Source organism: Tympanuchus pallidicinctus, unplaced genomic scaffold (genome assembly GCF_026119805.1).
Source record: "Tympanuchus pallidicinctus isolate F22 unplaced genomic scaffold, pur_lepc_1.0 scaffold3, whole genome shotgun sequence".
NCBI classification, from domain to species: domain Eukaryota; kingdom Metazoa; phylum Chordata; class Aves; order Galliformes; family Phasianidae; genus Tympanuchus; species Tympanuchus pallidicinctus.
Window position 1 is genome coordinate 76,088,676 of NW_026294747.1, and position 18,214 is coordinate 76,106,889.

Below are 18,214 nucleotides of genomic sequence, written 5' to 3' on the forward strand. Positions count from 1 at the left end.
TTTTACTGCTACTTTTTTGTTGATATTTTAACAGGATTTTTTTTTTCTCACACAGTGAACACTTGGCAATGCCAATCCTTCTCTGCTCAGCTTACTCCATCAGTGCTCCTGAGCTTTGAGTACGTGCACAATTCACAGTACAGTTGAAACTAATAACTTTAAAAGACCTAAAGTAAAATCAGTGTTTTAGAAAAAGTATGAGATACTGACAACTTTGAACAAATTCATAGTATCCAACTCAAAGCTATCAGACTGGACGCAGTGTTTTTAACATGAAACACATCCCTGATACTCAGCAATGCTGTATCAGTACTTCCGTGCTCAGTCAGCTGTTTTCCTCATCAGCTCTCTCTCTTCCCCATGAACACAATCGTGTCTGCATCTTTGCCACATTCTCCCCTCAGAGTTCAGCCTTCCAGGGATTTAGTTAAGGTAAGGCACCAGTGGACTAACCGGCAAGACTCCTTCTTCCACCACTGTTTGACTTTTAAAGATAAAGCATGATTGTGTGTGAAAAAAAATGGGGAAAATACACTCTGAATTTAAATCAGGACAGTTTTGGAAATGACATAAGTTTCTGATTTCCTCTTTGCATCACATAAGGCAAACATACATGCAGTCAGTCCTGCAGCTCATTATCAGAACACACGTGCTCAATTAAGACTGCAGCATCTCAGCTACTTATCTTTAATCCTAATTTTAAGCCAGCGCTCTCCTGTTTGTTTAAAGATGACCTTCTATTTTTAGAGACAGGCAAAGATTGGTATGCAAATACACACCATGCTATTTAACAGCTTACAAGGCATTTCACTTTTAAAAGGAAAGGCAAAAAGCTGTTATTTCCTTATGATACGACTTCCATCCAAGTTAACTGAGAGAAGTACAGAGGGAGGGCTAACCTAAAACAAGCCTGGGAACGGCTGCAGAATAAAAGCTACCAGACACAGTCCACAAAATGGCTTGGCTTGGCAAGGACCTTACTACCCACCCAGTCCCATCCCTCTGCCATAGGCAGGGCTGCCACTCATCAGCTTGAGCTGCCCTGGGCCCCATCCAACCTGACCTTGAATGTCTCCTGGGATGGAGCATCCACAGCTTCTTTGTGCAACATGAGACCGAGCGAACGCTTGCACTGCCCAGCAGGGCTCTGTTTCACCACAGTCCATGGTACCATTCCCTGGTACAGACAAGAATCCCTCAGGGCTTTCTCAAGGGCAAATATTTATGCTAAGACCACTTGTAATTACAAAAGAATTGAAATACTTGTCATTAAGTGTTTGCTTTTCTTTCACACCTCCAGACCACCCATAATATCACTTGTTCACATTCATCAAATGTTATGTCCCTGCTTCCCCCCCACTCACTGGGGAAAGTAAGGCAAAGAAGGTAAGTAACGGCTCTTGGGAATGAACTTCCAGTTCCTCATGCCAGGAGCACAAAGCATAGAAAAAAAAAGAGCACAAGTAAAATTATATTCTTTATTCATTCCATTTTAGCTGAGAATATTCCTATTATACAAATACTGTATAAATTCCAAAATCACAATATATTACAAAATAAAAAAGTACAAACTGCAGTACTTAATAAATATATCTAACAAGTTAATCAGAAAGTAGAAGAAACAGAATTTAGGTTGGAAACATTTAAATGTTTGACCCAGCAAACCATACAAATCTCAATTTAAATACTTTTTAACGCAGAATACCATTCCTGATTTCTTATTTAGAAAATAACATCCAATGAATAAAATGTTGTGATCAGATAATGATTTGTTGGTGCAATATAAGCGCCAAAACAGAAGCAGGGCTCATACAAAAGACACCATAACCCCAGAAACAGGAACACAAACACCGAGGTGCAGCCAAGGCAATTACTGCCAAAGCGGTAGGCTATTATCTAGTCACAACATTCTATTGCAAGTTAATGTTCTGTTATTACAGATAAATAACATAAACGGCGCAGAGGGTGAGCCAACCAGGCAACGAGAGGCCAGTTTACTCAAAACAGTAATTAAATACAGAAGAGTCAATTGCTCCCCACGCGGTGCACATGGAGCTGCATTCCAGCCGGCTCAGAGGACCTGTTCTGCACTCAAGGCAGAGAAACCAACTGTTCTGAAAGCAGTCTTCTCCTACTTTGCCGCACTTGAACAAGAACTATTGTTTTGCAAAGAATACCCAAGTTTCTTTCACCAGTTTGGGAGGGTCGCTTGACATTGGCTTCATTTGGTAAAAATATAAGGTTTATGGGTAAAAAACACAGCAAAAAATAGCTGTTACATCATAAGCCTTATTTACAAAAATTGTTACAAATGTTTTTGGCTATGCAGCTCAAAGCCAGATACTAACATGAGATGTAAAAGACGGACGTAACAGTTTAAAAATGTGCAAAAAATACATTCTCATAGAAAATAGAGAAACGGTGAGGAGGGGAGACACAAACATACACAGAGAACCTGCTGGCAAATAATCCGAGGCTAAGTTTCTACAACAGAATACTACAAACACGCCTGGAATTATCCCCCACGATCTACCGCTCGTCTCAGTCCGGGGTGCTGCTGCTTCATTAAGGATTAAGGCATCACCATCACGGCCAGCGCACTTCCATCTGTCCATCTGTCCCTGCAGCCCTGCTCCCGGGCGGCCTCACGAGCAGGCGTTCTGCTCGATGTACATCTTGGAGAGGGACACAGCCATGGACTTGGCCAGCTCCTCGTCCCGCCGGCGCTGCACCTGAGTCTGCCTGCACCAGGCCTCGTACTCGGGGTTGGGGCAGACGCGGTCCAGCACGGCGTCGTAGTGGCCGTTGCTCAGCCAGCTCAGCCAGATGCTGGGCCGCGTCGGGTCCTCGGGCCCCAAGTAGTGAACCATGGTGGAAACGGTGGGGCTCTCGGGCCGCCCGCCCGTCGTCAGGTGGATGTTGACGTTCAGCATCTGCCCCATGGCCAGCAGCTCAGGGTAGCCGGCCCAGGCGCCGTCCTGCGCGGCGGCGATGAGGAACTCCCCGACGTCGCCCTCGATGATGGGGCCGAAGTGGTCCAGGTGGTCGGCGATGTAATGCACCGTCTGCTCGCGGAGCTCGCCGTGCAGCCGCTGGTCCCCGTACACCGCCTTGCAGACGGCGCGGTACAGGCAGTTCCCGTCGGGGATGATGTGGAAGCGGAAGCGGCCCTTCTGCCGCAGGTACCGGTCTTGCTTTTCCACCTCGGCCAGGTACAGCGCCAGCTTCTCGCTGCGCTCCGCCCGTCGCGCCCCGGCCGCGCCGCCGCCCTCCTCGTCCTCCCCGCCGCGCTCGGGCTGCGGGCCGGGCTGGCCGGCGGCGGCGGCCTGCAGCGCCTGGCAGTGCTCGCTGAGCCGCAGGCTGCGGTTGCTGGGCTCCTCGGCGCCGCTCTGCACGACGCCCTCCAGCCAGGCGCGGCCGTGCGGAGCGGGCTCGGGCCGGGGCAGCAGGCGAATGGGCACCACGCGCTCCAGCGGGCGGCGGCGGCTGACGGTGAGCTGCGCGCAGGAGCTGTACTGCGGGCCGGCGGCGGCGGCGGGGCCGCTCGGCATCACCTCCAGGCAGGAGGAGAAGGCGGGCATGGCGGCGGCGGCAGGGCCCCCCGGGCTCGGGCCGTCCTTGGCGGGGCTCTCGGCGGTCGGGCTGGTGCTCGGCCCTGCGGCGTCGCTCGCTGCGTCGGCAGAGGGGGGTCCCGGCGGCACGGAGACCTTGAAAACGGCCGCGGCGCTCGGAGGGGCCGTCCCGCCCGCGGGGTAGTGGGTGATCACGGAGCTGTAGAGCTGCATCCTCGGCTCCCCGCGGGCGGCGCTTTATAGGCAGCGCCGCCGGAGCCGGGGCGGGGAGCGGCGGCGGGGGCCGCGCCGGGGCTGCCGGAGAGGATGAGCCGCCCGGGTAAAAATAACCCGGGGCATCGCCCCCTCCCCGCCGCCCCTCCCCTGCCCCGCGCTGCCCGCTGGGCCCGGCGGCGCCCGCCGCAATTCCGACTGCGCCACAAGCGGCACGGCCCCGCCGCCAGGTCCCGCCCCTCCGCGGGAGCGCGCGGCGAAGCGCTGAGGCGCTTCTGGAAGCTGCTGGGGGCGGGGCGGGGAGGCGCCGTGTTTACCTCGGGGCCCGCGCACGTTGGAATGCGGGGGGCGGGGTTGCGATAGGCCACGCCCATCGGCGGGGGGACGCGCCGCGGTGAGCGACTGTGAGAACGGCCGGAGTTCGGCTTAGGGAAATGTGGTACGAGTACATGTGTACATAAAACTACGATATAAGTCATCAGCTAAAGCGTGGTACATATAGACGTGTACATAAAACTACGATATAAGTCACCAGTTAATAATTGGAGAGGAGAGATTTAAAATACATTCCCAAAGATCATGGGCAATTGGTTTATTGATGTCGGTGGCACCTTAAATCAGCACGTGTCTTTTTGCCTTAGCTGTGATATAAATAAAGTCGCATCTCACCCGTCAGACATGAGCAGTGACGCTATCTGCACACACTGGCTGTGGTTACGTTATGGCAGGCATGTTGAGTAAGAAGTCCCACTTCATGCTGGGTTAACACAGGCATTCAGTCTTACCAGAATGGAAAAGTGGATATTGTGTTTAAACTTCAAAGTGATATAGGGAAAAATAATAGATTTCAGAATAAACCTAGGGATGAAAGGTTTTAGCTTCAGTTCTGCAATCCAACCAGAAGAAAGGAGAAAAAGAGCGGGTGTGGTGGTGAGTAACCAACTCCTTTTTTATCTTCTCATCATTTGTTTTCCTTTGTTCTTGTATTACGCTAAAGAAAAAGACATAACTGACCTCTTGCAGCAGACTACTATGTTAAAAAGAACTGCTTCTCTGGATACGTGTTCTGGGAACTGAGCCCTATCCCCAGTCTCTGCAGCTGGTTCCTTGGCTACCAGCAATACAACACAGTGCCATTCTCTTCCATGTTTTGATCTCTTTGATACCTTGGCTAACCCACGTGTGGAATGAAAAACACTGAAATTCTCAATACTAAAAACTGTGGGTACCTAAGGGAACAGTTTTCGCATTTGCTTTCCTTCTTCATTTTGAATAAAATACAGCATCTAATTCCATGCATTAATGGGAATATTTCAATTGAAATGTAAAGAATCAATACGAATCCAAAATTATTGCCTCCAAAGTTGAAGTGTAAGAGGTACATCAGATATGAATCGGGCTCTACGGTCCTGATTATCCACCACAGCCAGAAAGCTGATACCTGTAGAACAAATGGTGATGTGCATTAGCCAGAAGCATTTCTGGCAGCCTGTTAACAGGCGGATAAAGTATTACAACTGCTCTGAAATTACAGAGTGACTCTCATGTGTCAGAATGTTCAGAACTTTGTTTTAAATATAGTTTATGAGATCAGTCAGTGAATCTTTATTTCTGGACAAATCATTTCTTAGAGAGTAAAATATACCAATCAAGTGGTGCTAAATTGAAATACTTTTCAAGCAAAGGCTTGGGGCAAAAGAAAAATTCCTGCTTGGTTTTACTTGTTAATCAAAACCTTACAAGGTACATTTCCAAGATGAGATGCATTCTAGTATATTCACAGGTGATCTAATGTAAAATCACTGGAAGCTGTCCCTTCCCAGAGGGTTTAAAATGTGCCAATAGCTGTTGTGACCTTTGTCATTATAATAACGATGTATGTTACTTTATTCTCACCAGCTCTTCTGCATACTTTTTTTTTTTTTTAGTTTAAAAAAACAAAAAAACAAAAAAACAAAGATCTGTATATTTTTGCTTAGTGAATTGTTCTGCCTGCAAGTAAATGTCAGAGGTTTATACTGGGTGGTGGGTTTGAAGTCTGAAATAGTCTGGTAACAGGAGGAGGGAGTATAGAGGAAAGAGGCAGCTCTTTCTGTTAGAGAATAGTAAATGGATCCAGCAGAATAAGAGCATTTCTGTTAAAAACGAGTGCTGCTCTTTGAATACTTAATGCCACAATTTTCTTTCTACTAGGATGTTACAGAAACTCCCAGTAATGACTGTTCTGTCCCTCCAAAACCACTGGTTATTTGGAACAGCAGTACAATAACAGATGGGCAGCTGTGTTATTCTGATTATTAGTATTATTAGTATTTGAGAAAAGAAAGAGATTTACTACGTATTCCCAGATTTCCATTGTGTTAGTACTTCAATGCTGTGCTTCAAGATATTTTGGAGGGGGAAAAAGGTTATTTATAGCTGAACAAAAATCCAAGGAGCATCCTGAAATGCACACTAACTACACTTGCAGCTTTTGGTACAGTTACCAGATCATTCTACAAACAGGTATCAGTAACATCATTCCCATGTTTTCACTTAAAATATATGTAACCTTCTTAGTACTGTTAAAATACAATCAAAATCTGTTACTAGGTAACTGAGCAACATAACAAACAGTTCTACCATTGTATGAGAGCTAATTGCATATTGCTTTTAACGTACTAATTATCTCCCATGTGAAGGAAATAGAAAGAAAAGTTCACCTCAGCATATTTTACCTGTGTTATTAAATACTGACAATGTAACATGGCTAACATTTTCTGTGACTGAGCGTCTAGAGTTAGTCACACACATTTGGCCTGGGTGGAATCCAATATTTCTAGAAGTCAACAACAAAAATCCCATTGTACCTCTGCAGCACAAGCATTTCATGGCTAGTTTTCAGCTTTCATTGTAGGAGTTGCCAACAGTCAGCACTTACCTGAAAGGTCATTCAGTAAATGTCTGACATCTGTTTGCAATAATAGTAATATCTTAACCCATGCTTTGATCCAAGATCACTAGGTGAAGAAAAGGGTGGAAATAGAAAGGAATGATCAAGTCCTATGAATAAATTCTTGTGAATATTAAATTTCAGAGAATAATTTGAATTTCCTTAATACAAGACCATCTGTAAAAGGAAGGAGCATATTGTGCTTTTGGTGCCTTTTGCTGCCAGGAGGTGCTTATTTGCTCTGAGTTGCATGTAGAGCAGCCACTGGGGAAAAACTGAACTTTGCTTTACAGCATATAAAAACTGGCTAAAACACAATGCACAGATGGATTGCTTCCATAAATTCCTGTTTTGCCATTTCTGTCACTTCTGCCTGCATACTCTGTCACGTGGGCATTAGAAGGCCTCGCAGAGCAAGCAGAATGTACTATGGAGATGCCTTTCACTGTCTTCTGTAATGTTCCCAGGCCTCTGGTTCATTCAGTGTAGGCAAATGTAAACATTTTGCTAATGCAGAATAGATCTTAAAGCAATCCTTGTGGTAACAAAGCATAAGCATCTCTTGAGGTTAAAATTTCTCCTGACATAATCATTACCACTGGTTACACTGCACATTCCAGGAATGGTTTAGATTGTTTACAAGGCAAACCACAAGCATAGAAACAGCTGTGGAAAAACAGTGGCATTCAGTGACGTAAAACTGGATGCCTAAGAGTGGAACTACTTCTAACTTTAACGAACAAATTAATTACATCAGCAGGATCATTTATTAGTGAAGAAGGAGAGAGAAGGTAGCTGAAGTGACGTATTGAATGACACTGAATAAGCATTTCCACAGCTTTTTATTTATGCTGATGTATCTGTACTTCAGCCAAAGACATTTTCTGTCCGAAGTATTTCATGAATTGATAGCTCTTTGTATATAATTGGATGATGGATTTATTTTATTTTTTAAAATAATTTGAAGTAGTATACCAAGGGAAAAAAAATAGAAAAATCAAAATATCTGTGTGTGTATAATGGATACATACCAAGGATCTTTCAATGCTAGGAAGGAACATCATAGAATGGCTTGGGTTGGATGGGCCCAAGGCTCATCAAGTTCCACCCCCCTGCCACAGGCAGGGCCACCAACCTCCAGATCTGACACTAGACCATGCTGCCCAGGGCCCCATCCAACCTGTTCTTGAACACATCCAGGGATGGAGCATCCACAGCCTCTCTGGGCAGCCTGTTCCAGCACTCACCATTGTAAAGAACTTCACCCTGGCATCCAAAGAAATATTAGCTGGGGAAAAAAAAAAAAAAAAACAACAACAAAAAACTTCTTGAATCATCTATCTTCTCTTTTGTTGCCTGCACGCGATCATATCATTCCTTTCATAAAGTTACCAAGTTATAACCTGAATAATTTACCCTTAGTTAAATGAACCTGTGTAGATAGAATGGGCCAACAGCACTGACAGATTCTGCTGCTTCCACTTCCGGTCTTTTTTCCTACTCCATATGCCAGTTTGGTTTGTTGTTGTTTTTCTTTCAGTAATGATTTTATATTTTGCTCAACCCTTTCTGTATTACTAACATAAAATGGAAAGTAAGCATATCAGCAGCTACTTTTGAGGTAAACATACAGTGCATAAAACAAGAGATGTGTCTCAGACAGTTTTGACTCACAGTTTGTTATTTCGTTTCTGCAATACTCTCAGGTTAAAATCATATCACTGTATGGGTGCACTGGGCATTAGAGATGTAACATACAGTATGACATCACATGGCAAGACTGGAAAAAGTGTTGCTGATGATAAATATAGACTTCCACTCACACCTCAGGGTCTTGGATTCACATCCCATTTGATAAGTGAGCCTCTAAATGTGAGCTGTGACGCAGGTCAAGTCTCTCGTTTCTACTCAGTGTATAGATGGTATTTGTGGTGGTCATTGTGAATAGGGCCCAAAGATGATATCAGAATACAAAAAGGAATCATAAAAGCTATTTCCTCAGAGAAAAAACAATTGTAATAATGCAATAAGCAAGCTCTGTAATGCACACAACATTTAAAATAAGCTATTTTATATATTTTAATAAACCGTAAAGGATATAAAAGTGCTTGCAATACCCATATTTTGTTAGCAGTTATAGGAAGTGAAATAGTTGCCTTCCCTCCCTTCCACGTTGGTTAATGATGATTTTAGCGTTAAGGAAAGTAGTTATTCTAGCTCATACCAAGAGCAGAACAGGGTTCTGACAAGAACAGCCTGTGAAGGAAGTAGAGGAAGTAGGTAATACAGAAATAACAGAAGCCGGATATCATTAATAGGTTACTCTTGATTAAAAAAAGCAAAACAAAACAAATACAAAAAAAAAAACCCACAAACCTTTAAGTATGAAATAACATTAAAAGAAAACGGTGCAGTACTACAGGACTGGTTACTCCCGAAGTAGAAGCATAACTTCAGTGAGGTACCAAGCAGCCAGTATTTCCACAGGTGGCCTTACACCAGAAGGCTTTGAGATTGAGACTAGTTCTAAGAACAGTCTCATCTGCCCTGTCCTCCAAAGCCTTGCAATAGTCAGCTTTTCCTACCACTGGTAAGCAGCAAAAAGAGGCATCACTACTTCACACATGGGTGAACTTAGCAGAAAACCACATTGCATAGTTCATGTTTTCAGAGTCGAGGAATAGCATCTAATTAAATAAAATACCTTTGTTATTCCACTGCTTGATCCATCCTGTGGGAAAGGACTGTGGTTACATGCAGTGTAACCAGCTCAACAAGTACTGTTCCAGCTCCAGTGGAATTTAGGGGAAGAACCTACCTCATCACAATACCAACCTGTTCTATTTCCACCTACACAGCACAGAATTAACTGTTAAGGCAAGGTCAGATTGCAGCTATTTAACTCCACTATCTAATGAGAAAAAATAACACAGGTGGAACCATTACAGAGGAGGGGTGACATCAGTTCATCCTTATTAATGTCCTACTCTGTAAATAATTAAACCTTTCCTAATCTAGTTTGTTATGGCTAAATATACAAACACTATTATTTTTCTGATTCAATATTGCTTCAACATTATGAGATAATTTTAAAAGTGAATTATAGTGAATATTAGTGAATTTGTACCCGTAATTCCCAGCATAATGGTATCTAAACTCAATTCAGTCATACTGAAAAGCGAAGTCATGTTTCTGCTGCTTTGAGTGAATATCTGTAGGAATTTTGAAATGTTTTAGCAATATGATTTTCTGTACTTATTCAGATTATTTGAAACATTAAAAATTGTTACAAAGAAGCACTCGTTAAGAGTTACATCATCCATACATGAAAATATAAGCAATCTGCTCATGATTTCTATGCAAGCACAATTTTATAAAAATTAAACATTAATTACTTAGTAATTCAGAGTGAGAATCCCAATTGAGATTAACTTATATAACAGATCTGGGCCTTTCTGCTGAACAGAAGGGATTGTGCATGTCCCTCTGAATTTGATACAAAATTACTAGAGGAAATTTAGTATGTCTAATCTTGTTGGGCCTCAATAAAATTTCTAGTACTGCTCAGCGTGAGACATTACTAAACCAATGAAAATGGGGATTAGAACAAGAATTGAAAGGTGGCTATGGGACTCATTAAAGGAGAGAAAACTGCAGATAATTTAAAGGAATCATTATGCTGAAAGACATTTGGCAGTGGAGTTCTTTAAAGATCAGTCTTGGGACTGACTTTAATATTTTCATTAATTACCCTGCCATATGGTGTGCAGTTGACTTTCACCAGTGGCAATAGAGCTGAGCAGCATTTTTACAATAAAAATTTTTGAAATACCATATAGGAAACAGTCGGAGACTAGAAATCGAGCTGCTTCCAAGGGTAGATGAAAATCAGAGTTGCAAATGGAAGACATCTACTCAGTGACAGGTGAGTATTTCTGCTATTAGCAGAATATCAGCTGTGGGAAATCATCAGGAGCAGAGACCCAGATTGTGGAACTGTTGTAGCTTCACCACTATCACCTCATCTGGATACCTTATCTATTTCTGATCAATACTGCTGAAGGACGTTACATTTTGACTGCATCATGAGCAGAAGGGAATTAAAATGATTGGAGCACCAGTGACAAGAGACTAACTGTTCTTGAATTGCTTTATCTGGCACAGGTTGAAAATGGCCCTCCATAAATACCTGACAGATGAAATACTAGGGAGTGAGAAGAGCTGATGAAGCTAAAGGACAGCACTAGCCAAAATGAAATGGATACAACTTGGCAATGAATAAATTTAGTCTTGACTCATAGCCTTAGCTTTCAGATATGACATAATTGCAAATACTTTTATGAAAGGATCCTGGTAACAAAATATTTGCAGCAGTATGGGGAAATCAGGAGGGCCTGTGAATGCAAGGACCATTTTGGCTTAATAACAGTGTAGCAATAGTAAAGACTTTGATCTTAACCTGCAGCAAAATATCAGCCTGCTTCTTTGTTCTATTTGTGTTTTGTTGTGTGTTTTTTTTTTTTTTTTCCCAAGGGATTTACAATCTGTCATCCTCTCCACCTGCAAATACATCGCTCTTCTGAAAGTGCTACTACTACTTTATTTTCCCCTCCCCCTAATTTTCTGAGGGATTAACATCATTAGTTTCAACAAAGAGCAACTGTCTTTTATATTTTGTTTGAAGTTCACTGGCCTTTGAAAGGAGCTATGTGCCTGAAGATCAGTTCACTTTTTCCAACACAGACAGAATAAAATGGACTTACTGTATTTTTCTCAGGTCAACAGTGCCTGTTATATTCAGGAAAAAGCAGGAAATGCACATGTTTGAATTGTCGTACTTGTATTGCAGCCATCTCTACTTGTTTTTGTGTAATAAGGGACTAAGATAAATTTTGGATTGTAAGAGAAAATGTCAAGAACTGTTAGCACATAAGCCTGGTTACCTTGGAGACTCCATTAGAAATTATCTATTGATGACTGTCAGTCAAATGAGGCAGAATATGTAAAATTATCACAACTAGAATCTGAAGCAAAATCTGAGGTAGATCAAAGGGGAGAGATTTATTGTCTATTGCCAATTCCATTGTGTCATTGAATCTGGATACTTCCAAGCTATACAGACAGACAGGCATACCATGCACAGACACAAAAGCTTTGCTGTTCCATTCTGACATAACAGACTCCTACCCTGTTTTAGTTAAGTAATAAGCAAGTACCTTGTTTTAAAAAGATGCTATGTGCTACTGTAAACATCAGCTCCTTAGAGGTCACGTTCATCTAAGCTTGGTGAGGTGCAGTTGCAGATGTGAAAGCCCCGCCTCCCATTTGTGAATACACAGAAGGCCGTGAAAGAACAGCTATCCTGGAGAGAGAACCAACTGTGTTTTGCTAAGTTAAAGCCAATATTTTATTATGACATGAATGATACTATTTAAGATTTGTCAACAGCACCATTTCAAATGCATTTTCAGCAGCTTGTAACTAGATTAAAATATCATAGCATCTTTCAGGGAATTGGATTAACAAGACAAAACAAACAAACAAACAAAAAACAAATAACTTGATTATTATCTTAAAAGATTCAATAGTTAGTCTTGTTCAGATTATACAGCAAAGACGTTTCTAAATAAACAAGGTTATCATGACTGCAGTAATTATAGTGTGAAGCATCAAGCTACTAGCATAAACACAGTAGTTGGAACAGTATGACCAGGTTGCAATCAATAATAAGAAAACAACCAAGTCAGGATGAAATACATCACCACAAAAATGTTGGATTTTCTATGTTCACAAATAAACATGATCACCAGTTCCCTGACACTGCTCTTGCATGCATCCAAGCAATATATGGGATTGTGAAAACCAGCTTTCTTGACCTTTAATCTGATTCCTATAGATCAGAAAAACACAGATGTAATTTTTTGATAGTTTCTGTACATACATGCTATAGCCTATATTAATAAACTTTTTGCCTGCTTCCAATGGCAAATTATACTTCTTCCCCAAAGAAAATGCACTTTTCTATACATTATTCATGTTGGAAGGTTTCCCAAAAGTAACTCAAGTTTTACAAATGGGCTTTGAAAGTCCAGTAACAATTTCTGCTTTTCACTCAGTTACCTTCACCATTTTTGCTAAACTGAAAGAAAAAGCCTGAGAATACCAAAGTCAGAAGTATTAGTTTAAAGTACTACTCTGCATGTGGCATAACAATGACATCTCCCTTTTTATATTAACTCAGGTAACATTTCTGAAAGTAGTAAGTGATGACTTATTTTTGGTAGTATAGCTAACTTAGATTTCTTACCAATTACATTTCTTTGATATAGAGATGGCTTTGGTCTCACCTTCACCTTGAGCTTGAGAAAGAGAACAATTCTAAAAATTTAAATTTAACTTGTTAGTTTGTATCCCTTTCCATATTTCTTGTTTATAAAATGAAATGCTGCCCAGAGCTTAAAATAAATAAATAGATAGATAAATAGATAAATAAATAAATAAAGAGAATTTTAATTAAAAATTTATTTTTTAGTTTCTGTAGTTAAAGGCAATTTTTTTTCTATAAGCCAATGAATCCCATATGCTGAGGTTAGGAAGGTTTCACCCACACTAATGACTCCAAATACTAGAAATGATTTATTATTTAAACAATGCCTACAATAATTTCTGGTCCATAAAGTTTATATATCACTGAACTTACATACGGTGTTAATCCTAGCAAAAACTAAAAGGGCTCATCCTGTTTAAAAATCCTTGTGGTTTCTGTTTATGTAGGAGGTTATTTTGCTCCTACATCTAGAGAGCAGAGTGGTATTAATGTTTGCTCTTCAACTCGTGCTTTCAACACGCAGCTTGAGTTTGAGCAAAGTTGAAGTGATTTTTAGTGTAAATGCTAAATTTATTGAGACCAGAACACTACAGTTCATATAGCACATTCAAATATTAGTAACTACATTGTTTTTGCAGATGGCCCATACTCTGATGGACTTCTGTCAAGGGAGAATTATGAGAAAATCACAGTTGCTGTTGATCGTCTCACTGTTGTCTCAACCATTTCAACACTAAAATGTCAACGCCTACATTTGTTACTACAGTGAAAGCAGATCCACTAATAATGTATATGCTCACATTTGACATGATCTTCTATCCTGCAGTCTGAAACGGCATGAAATTGCATTTTCTTCTTCTACCTCTGTCACACAGGCCACTATTCCTTATTTCCTCCACCTTTGGTTCACAGTCTTACGTAGTTCAAAGAGCCCGTTTGGGCTCCTCACCTCCACATTCACACAGGCTGGAGCAAGGAGGGCTGGGTCAAGCCAAAGGCCATGGAGATGCTGAGAGAATTGCTGCACTTGGGTGCAGTGGTACATCGTCCAATCTCCTCTGAAACACGCTCTGATGCCCCTGAGGCAGATGTGTTCCCTGGCCTGGCAATAACTTAAACGTTCAGGTTGAATAGTAGGAAAAGGTTTTTCACCAGAGGGCGGCGGGCATGGAGCAGGCTGCCCTGGGCAGCGGGCGCGGCCCCACGGCGGCACAGTTCAAGGAGCTTTTGGACAGCACTCTCAGACATAGGGTTTGGATGTCGGGAGTTGCAGTCGATGAAAATAAAAGGCAGGACTCTGAGCCTGAGCCTGCCGAGCAGCCGGCTACAGTGACACAACGCACACGGCCATGCGGAGCCCCGCCACTACCGCCACTTCCGCCACTTAGCCCGTCCCACCCCGCTCCGAGCGGCGCGGCGGAGCGCTGGTTGCCATGGCTTCGGTGAGGCGGGGCGGCCCGTTGCGCTGGGCCCGCCTGCTGTCCCCGGCTACGCTGGAGCTGCTGGCGCTGCCCTGCGGCCTGCAGGGGCCCGAGCACAGGTGAGGCCTTCACCAGGCTGCGCTGGTTTCCCTTTGGGCCTCAGCTAGCTGCCCGTCCGGCCCGCTCAGCGCTGTTCCGTGCCTCTTGCCACTGCTCCCCAGCCCAGCTGGGATACGTTGCATCTGACAGCATCACCGCACGGCTGGGGCTCTCTGCAGGTTTCCTGCACAGAACCTGGGGAGATGAAAACAGCCCTTCGTGGCCAGTAGTATTCAACAGTACTTGGAATATTTTGGAATGCTCCTAAAGCAGAACACTTCCGAGGGCAGTTAAGATGTTAAGCTGGCTTGGATCACCTACCCCTGGGCAGGAGTTGTCTGACACCATCTGCTTGTGACAGAGAGGAATTCTGACAGCGCCAGCATTGCTCTGTTTTTAACAATGCATTGTTGTAGGTTTTTATTAAAAATTAATGGTAGGTGTTTTTAGAGTAAATTAGTAATATCAAATAATCAAATTTATCAGTGAAATAGAAAAACAAGCTCCTAACTAAATGCACTGTCCAGGATTCTTGGGCGGCTTTCTCTACAGAACACTGAAAATTGTCTGTTTGCTGTCAGAATGTATTCTGTTCTTTGGCACTTTCTTTTAGGTTCTTTAGTACAACGATTGAGTTGCTTACATTTCAATTGTTATTCAGTATTTTATTGAAAACATTTGCTGTTATGAAACAAACACAAAGAAGCTGCTGGTGTGTTTGTTACACTCTTAAGTTCCTGTCTTTAAAAAATGCAAGTGAAATGATTAAAAAATACTTTATTCCTGAATATCCATTACTAATAAAGACTGATTAATCTGGTTAATGCAACTGCTGTTCTATTTAAGTTGTCTATTCAAATTGATTTTTTACAGGCCTTGCGTTTCAGATGATTTAAAAATAGGATATCACAGCAGAGATCACGCAACACAAACAGATATCAAAGAAATACCAGAATTAAATGAATTAGCAGTTGCTACACAAGCTTTAATCAAGGAAGATATCTGAGTCTTTTTCATGCTATAGAACAGATACTTTTGTCACTGTCACCTGTTTTATGTAATATTTGAGCAATCTGTTTAGACATTTATTCTGTATTCATATACTCTATATATGATTTTTTATTTTCAAAATATACCAACACACAAATATTGATAGGTGAATTAAAGATTGGGTTACTCAGCTAACTGAATCAGAGAAGATTTCATCAAGATTACCATTGTTTAATTTTGAAAATGATCAATTCTAAAGTCTCAAACCCATCTGATCATAGCTAATAGTGTAGCAATAAATGTGGGCCTCATGTCAGTTATGAGCATAGCTAACGTGCCCTGCTGCTTCTGCTTAAATGAAGTAGTGTAGTAGAAAAGCTTCTGCTTTGTGCAAATCATATACAAAGTTAGAAAAAAGATTCAGATGGCATTATCTGCACTTGCTTAGATAGATGTGTAATGTAAGCAGAGCCTTACTGAAAATAAATGCTTAGATTTTGGAGCGAAGATGCAGTCCATAACAAGGAAAAATAAAGCTTTCTCAGTGTAAATGCCTTAACAGTTTGTGAAGATAGATGCCTCCAGGGACCTGTAGAGGGAGAACTGTTACATCAAAATGATATGTTGCTATCTGTCCCTTCACTGCGTTAAGAAATTACAAAAGAAAATGCTTCAGGATATGAAGTAATTATGTGTGCAGAAAGTTTAATTTCCTTGGAAAAACAAACAAACAGACACTTGTCATTCCAGATTATGAGTAATGTATAAACATAGAAGAGCAAAAATTCAATGTTCTTGGTATTGCTTTTAGAAGCAATATTTATTTCTACCTTGTACATCATAAAGATTTCTGAGTGTTTTCCTCATCAAAGTCAGTGGAAAGCCAAATGCATTTCCTTTAACACTTCTTCTGTTACTTCTTGCTAAAATACAGTTATCTTTACTCTTTTACAGTAAAAAACTTCGCAGGCTACTGGTTTAAGTTTTATGAACATGTTCTGACCACTTTCTAGGATTCCATTGTAATATCTGTATTGATAGACCTGTCTGGATCTCTTCTGCAGTATCTAATTACCATCTGGCAGAGACTTGAGTATTCAAAAAATAATTATTTCCTGAGGAAGTTAAATATCTTTACTGCATGAATATTCTCTTCAGAATTGAAAGTTTCTGAGGGGCATTTTTAATTTGGCAGCAAACACTGTAGATGTGGAACAGGGAGCTCCTGCCAGTGTAGAGACACGTGCTCTTCTGAACTGACTGTTGTAGAACAAAGGAGATACCACAAGGTATAGAACTGCATTAGATGCTTGTATTTAGGTGAATAATCAGCATCAACAGCATATTGAACAGGGTAGTTGCACCTTTTTTGCATGTGTGTGTGTCTAGCTTACTTTGTATATAAGTAATAACAGGATCTTTATTTTTAGCTCACCAATTCCCTCCAGAAAGATTTGTTCATCTACAAAAGCGCCATTCAAGCACAATATGAAGAAAAAAAATTGAAGAGCAAGTGTCGAATCTCAATAAATATGTAAATGGTAGACTGACAGACATTGAGACTTTTCATAAACAGATAAAGAGAAAAGTTCTTGTTCCATTAAAGGTCAATCTTCACCTGATGGCAGTTCTCATTTGTACATCATTGTTCTGTAGATCGATGTTTTATTTAATAAAAATAATTCACAGAACTATTGAAAATAAGATAAAGCAAAATATTAATATGATTTTTTTAAAAAATGACTAAGTAGTCTTGGTAAATTTGCAAATAATAAAACACGGATTACATTGTACTCTGCATATTAACAGCCATAGCTGTGAAGATGTCTTACATCCTAGTGCAGTCATTTCTAAAATATATATGTACATACACATCACCTACAGTTCTTTTCCATGTATTTCTTTGAAAATATATATTCACTGATCTTTAGATAGTAAACTACAGCTCACACCAACATTAGTAGTCCTATGCAACTAGTGAGCACTCACCACAAGGGAGAAACAAGATTCAACTTTCAGCCTTCAAGATGTCCAAGCTCCCGATGTGAACGTATGAAAAGTAAAATTTAAAAAAAAAAAAACGCATTAATTCCCATCTTAAACATCTGAGACAACTCTTTAATAAGTGCTTGCCTTTAAGCGGTTTGGAATCTTCAGTTTCTAGAGAAAGAGATACAGTTTCATTAATTAGCCAAAAGCTAAAAAGAGACTGAAGAATGAGGAGAAAAAAAAAAAAAAAGAACACAAATACAGTGTTTTCTCTTTCACAGGAGTTTCAATGGTATTTAATTTCCTTAAATTGAAAGGAAGGCACGGAAGGCAAGTTTTTTGTCTGTTTGTTTTTGTTTATTTGTTTGCTTGCTTATTTTAGTGATTGCCTGCTTCCTTTTTTTGTACATTAAATTCCAGAAAGAAGTCCAAATTCGACAAAGTTACCAACAGCAGTTTCGTGATGCACTGGCTGTTCTCAGGGGAAATATTAAGGTAGGTTTTAATCATTCACAAGGTTAAGGACTGTTGATTGGAGTAGTGATAAGTCATAAGTCAGTTCTGACAATACCTGGAGAAGGATGTGTTTGTATAATCCATGAAGACTAAGCATATAAGCCACATCAAGTAGAATGAAAATAGCACAAAAATATGTTTGCTTGTTTTTTAC

The 18,214-nt window shown here is 41.2% G+C and overlaps 2 protein-coding genes across 2 annotated transcripts in view; one reads left to right on the plus strand and one right to left on the minus strand.

The window, feature by feature from the left end:
* Positions 1-1,464: 1,464 nt before the first annotated feature.
* On the minus strand, positions 1,465-3,998 carry OTUD1 (OTU deubiquitinase 1). Its single transcript, XM_052693997.1, has one exon. It carries the CDS (start codon positions 3,783-3,785, stop codon positions 2,646-2,648), a length of 1,140 nt encoding a protein of 379 aa, XP_052549957.1. The 5' UTR covers positions 3,786-3,998; the 3' UTR covers positions 1,465-2,645.
* A 10,394-nt stretch (positions 3,999-14,392) lies between these two features.
* The window catches only part of CUNH10orf67 (chromosome unknown C10orf67 homolog), a 35,454-nt gene continuing 31,632 nt past the window's right edge, over positions 14,393-18,214 (plus strand). Inside the window, 5 exon segments of the mRNA XM_052692304.1 lie at positions 14,393-14,585; positions 15,439-15,571; positions 16,986-17,051; positions 17,054-17,143; positions 17,965-18,039. Coding sequence (XP_052548264.1) covers positions 14,479-14,585; positions 15,439-15,571; positions 16,986-17,051; positions 17,054-17,143; positions 17,965-18,039 — 471 coding nt within the window. The 5' untranslated portion in view covers positions 14,393-14,478.

Coding starts and splice junctions, on each gene's coding strand:
- OTUD1 (XM_052693997.1), bottom strand. CDS start 3,785: ATGCAGCTCTACAGCTCCGTGATCACCCACTACCCCGCGGGCGGGACG.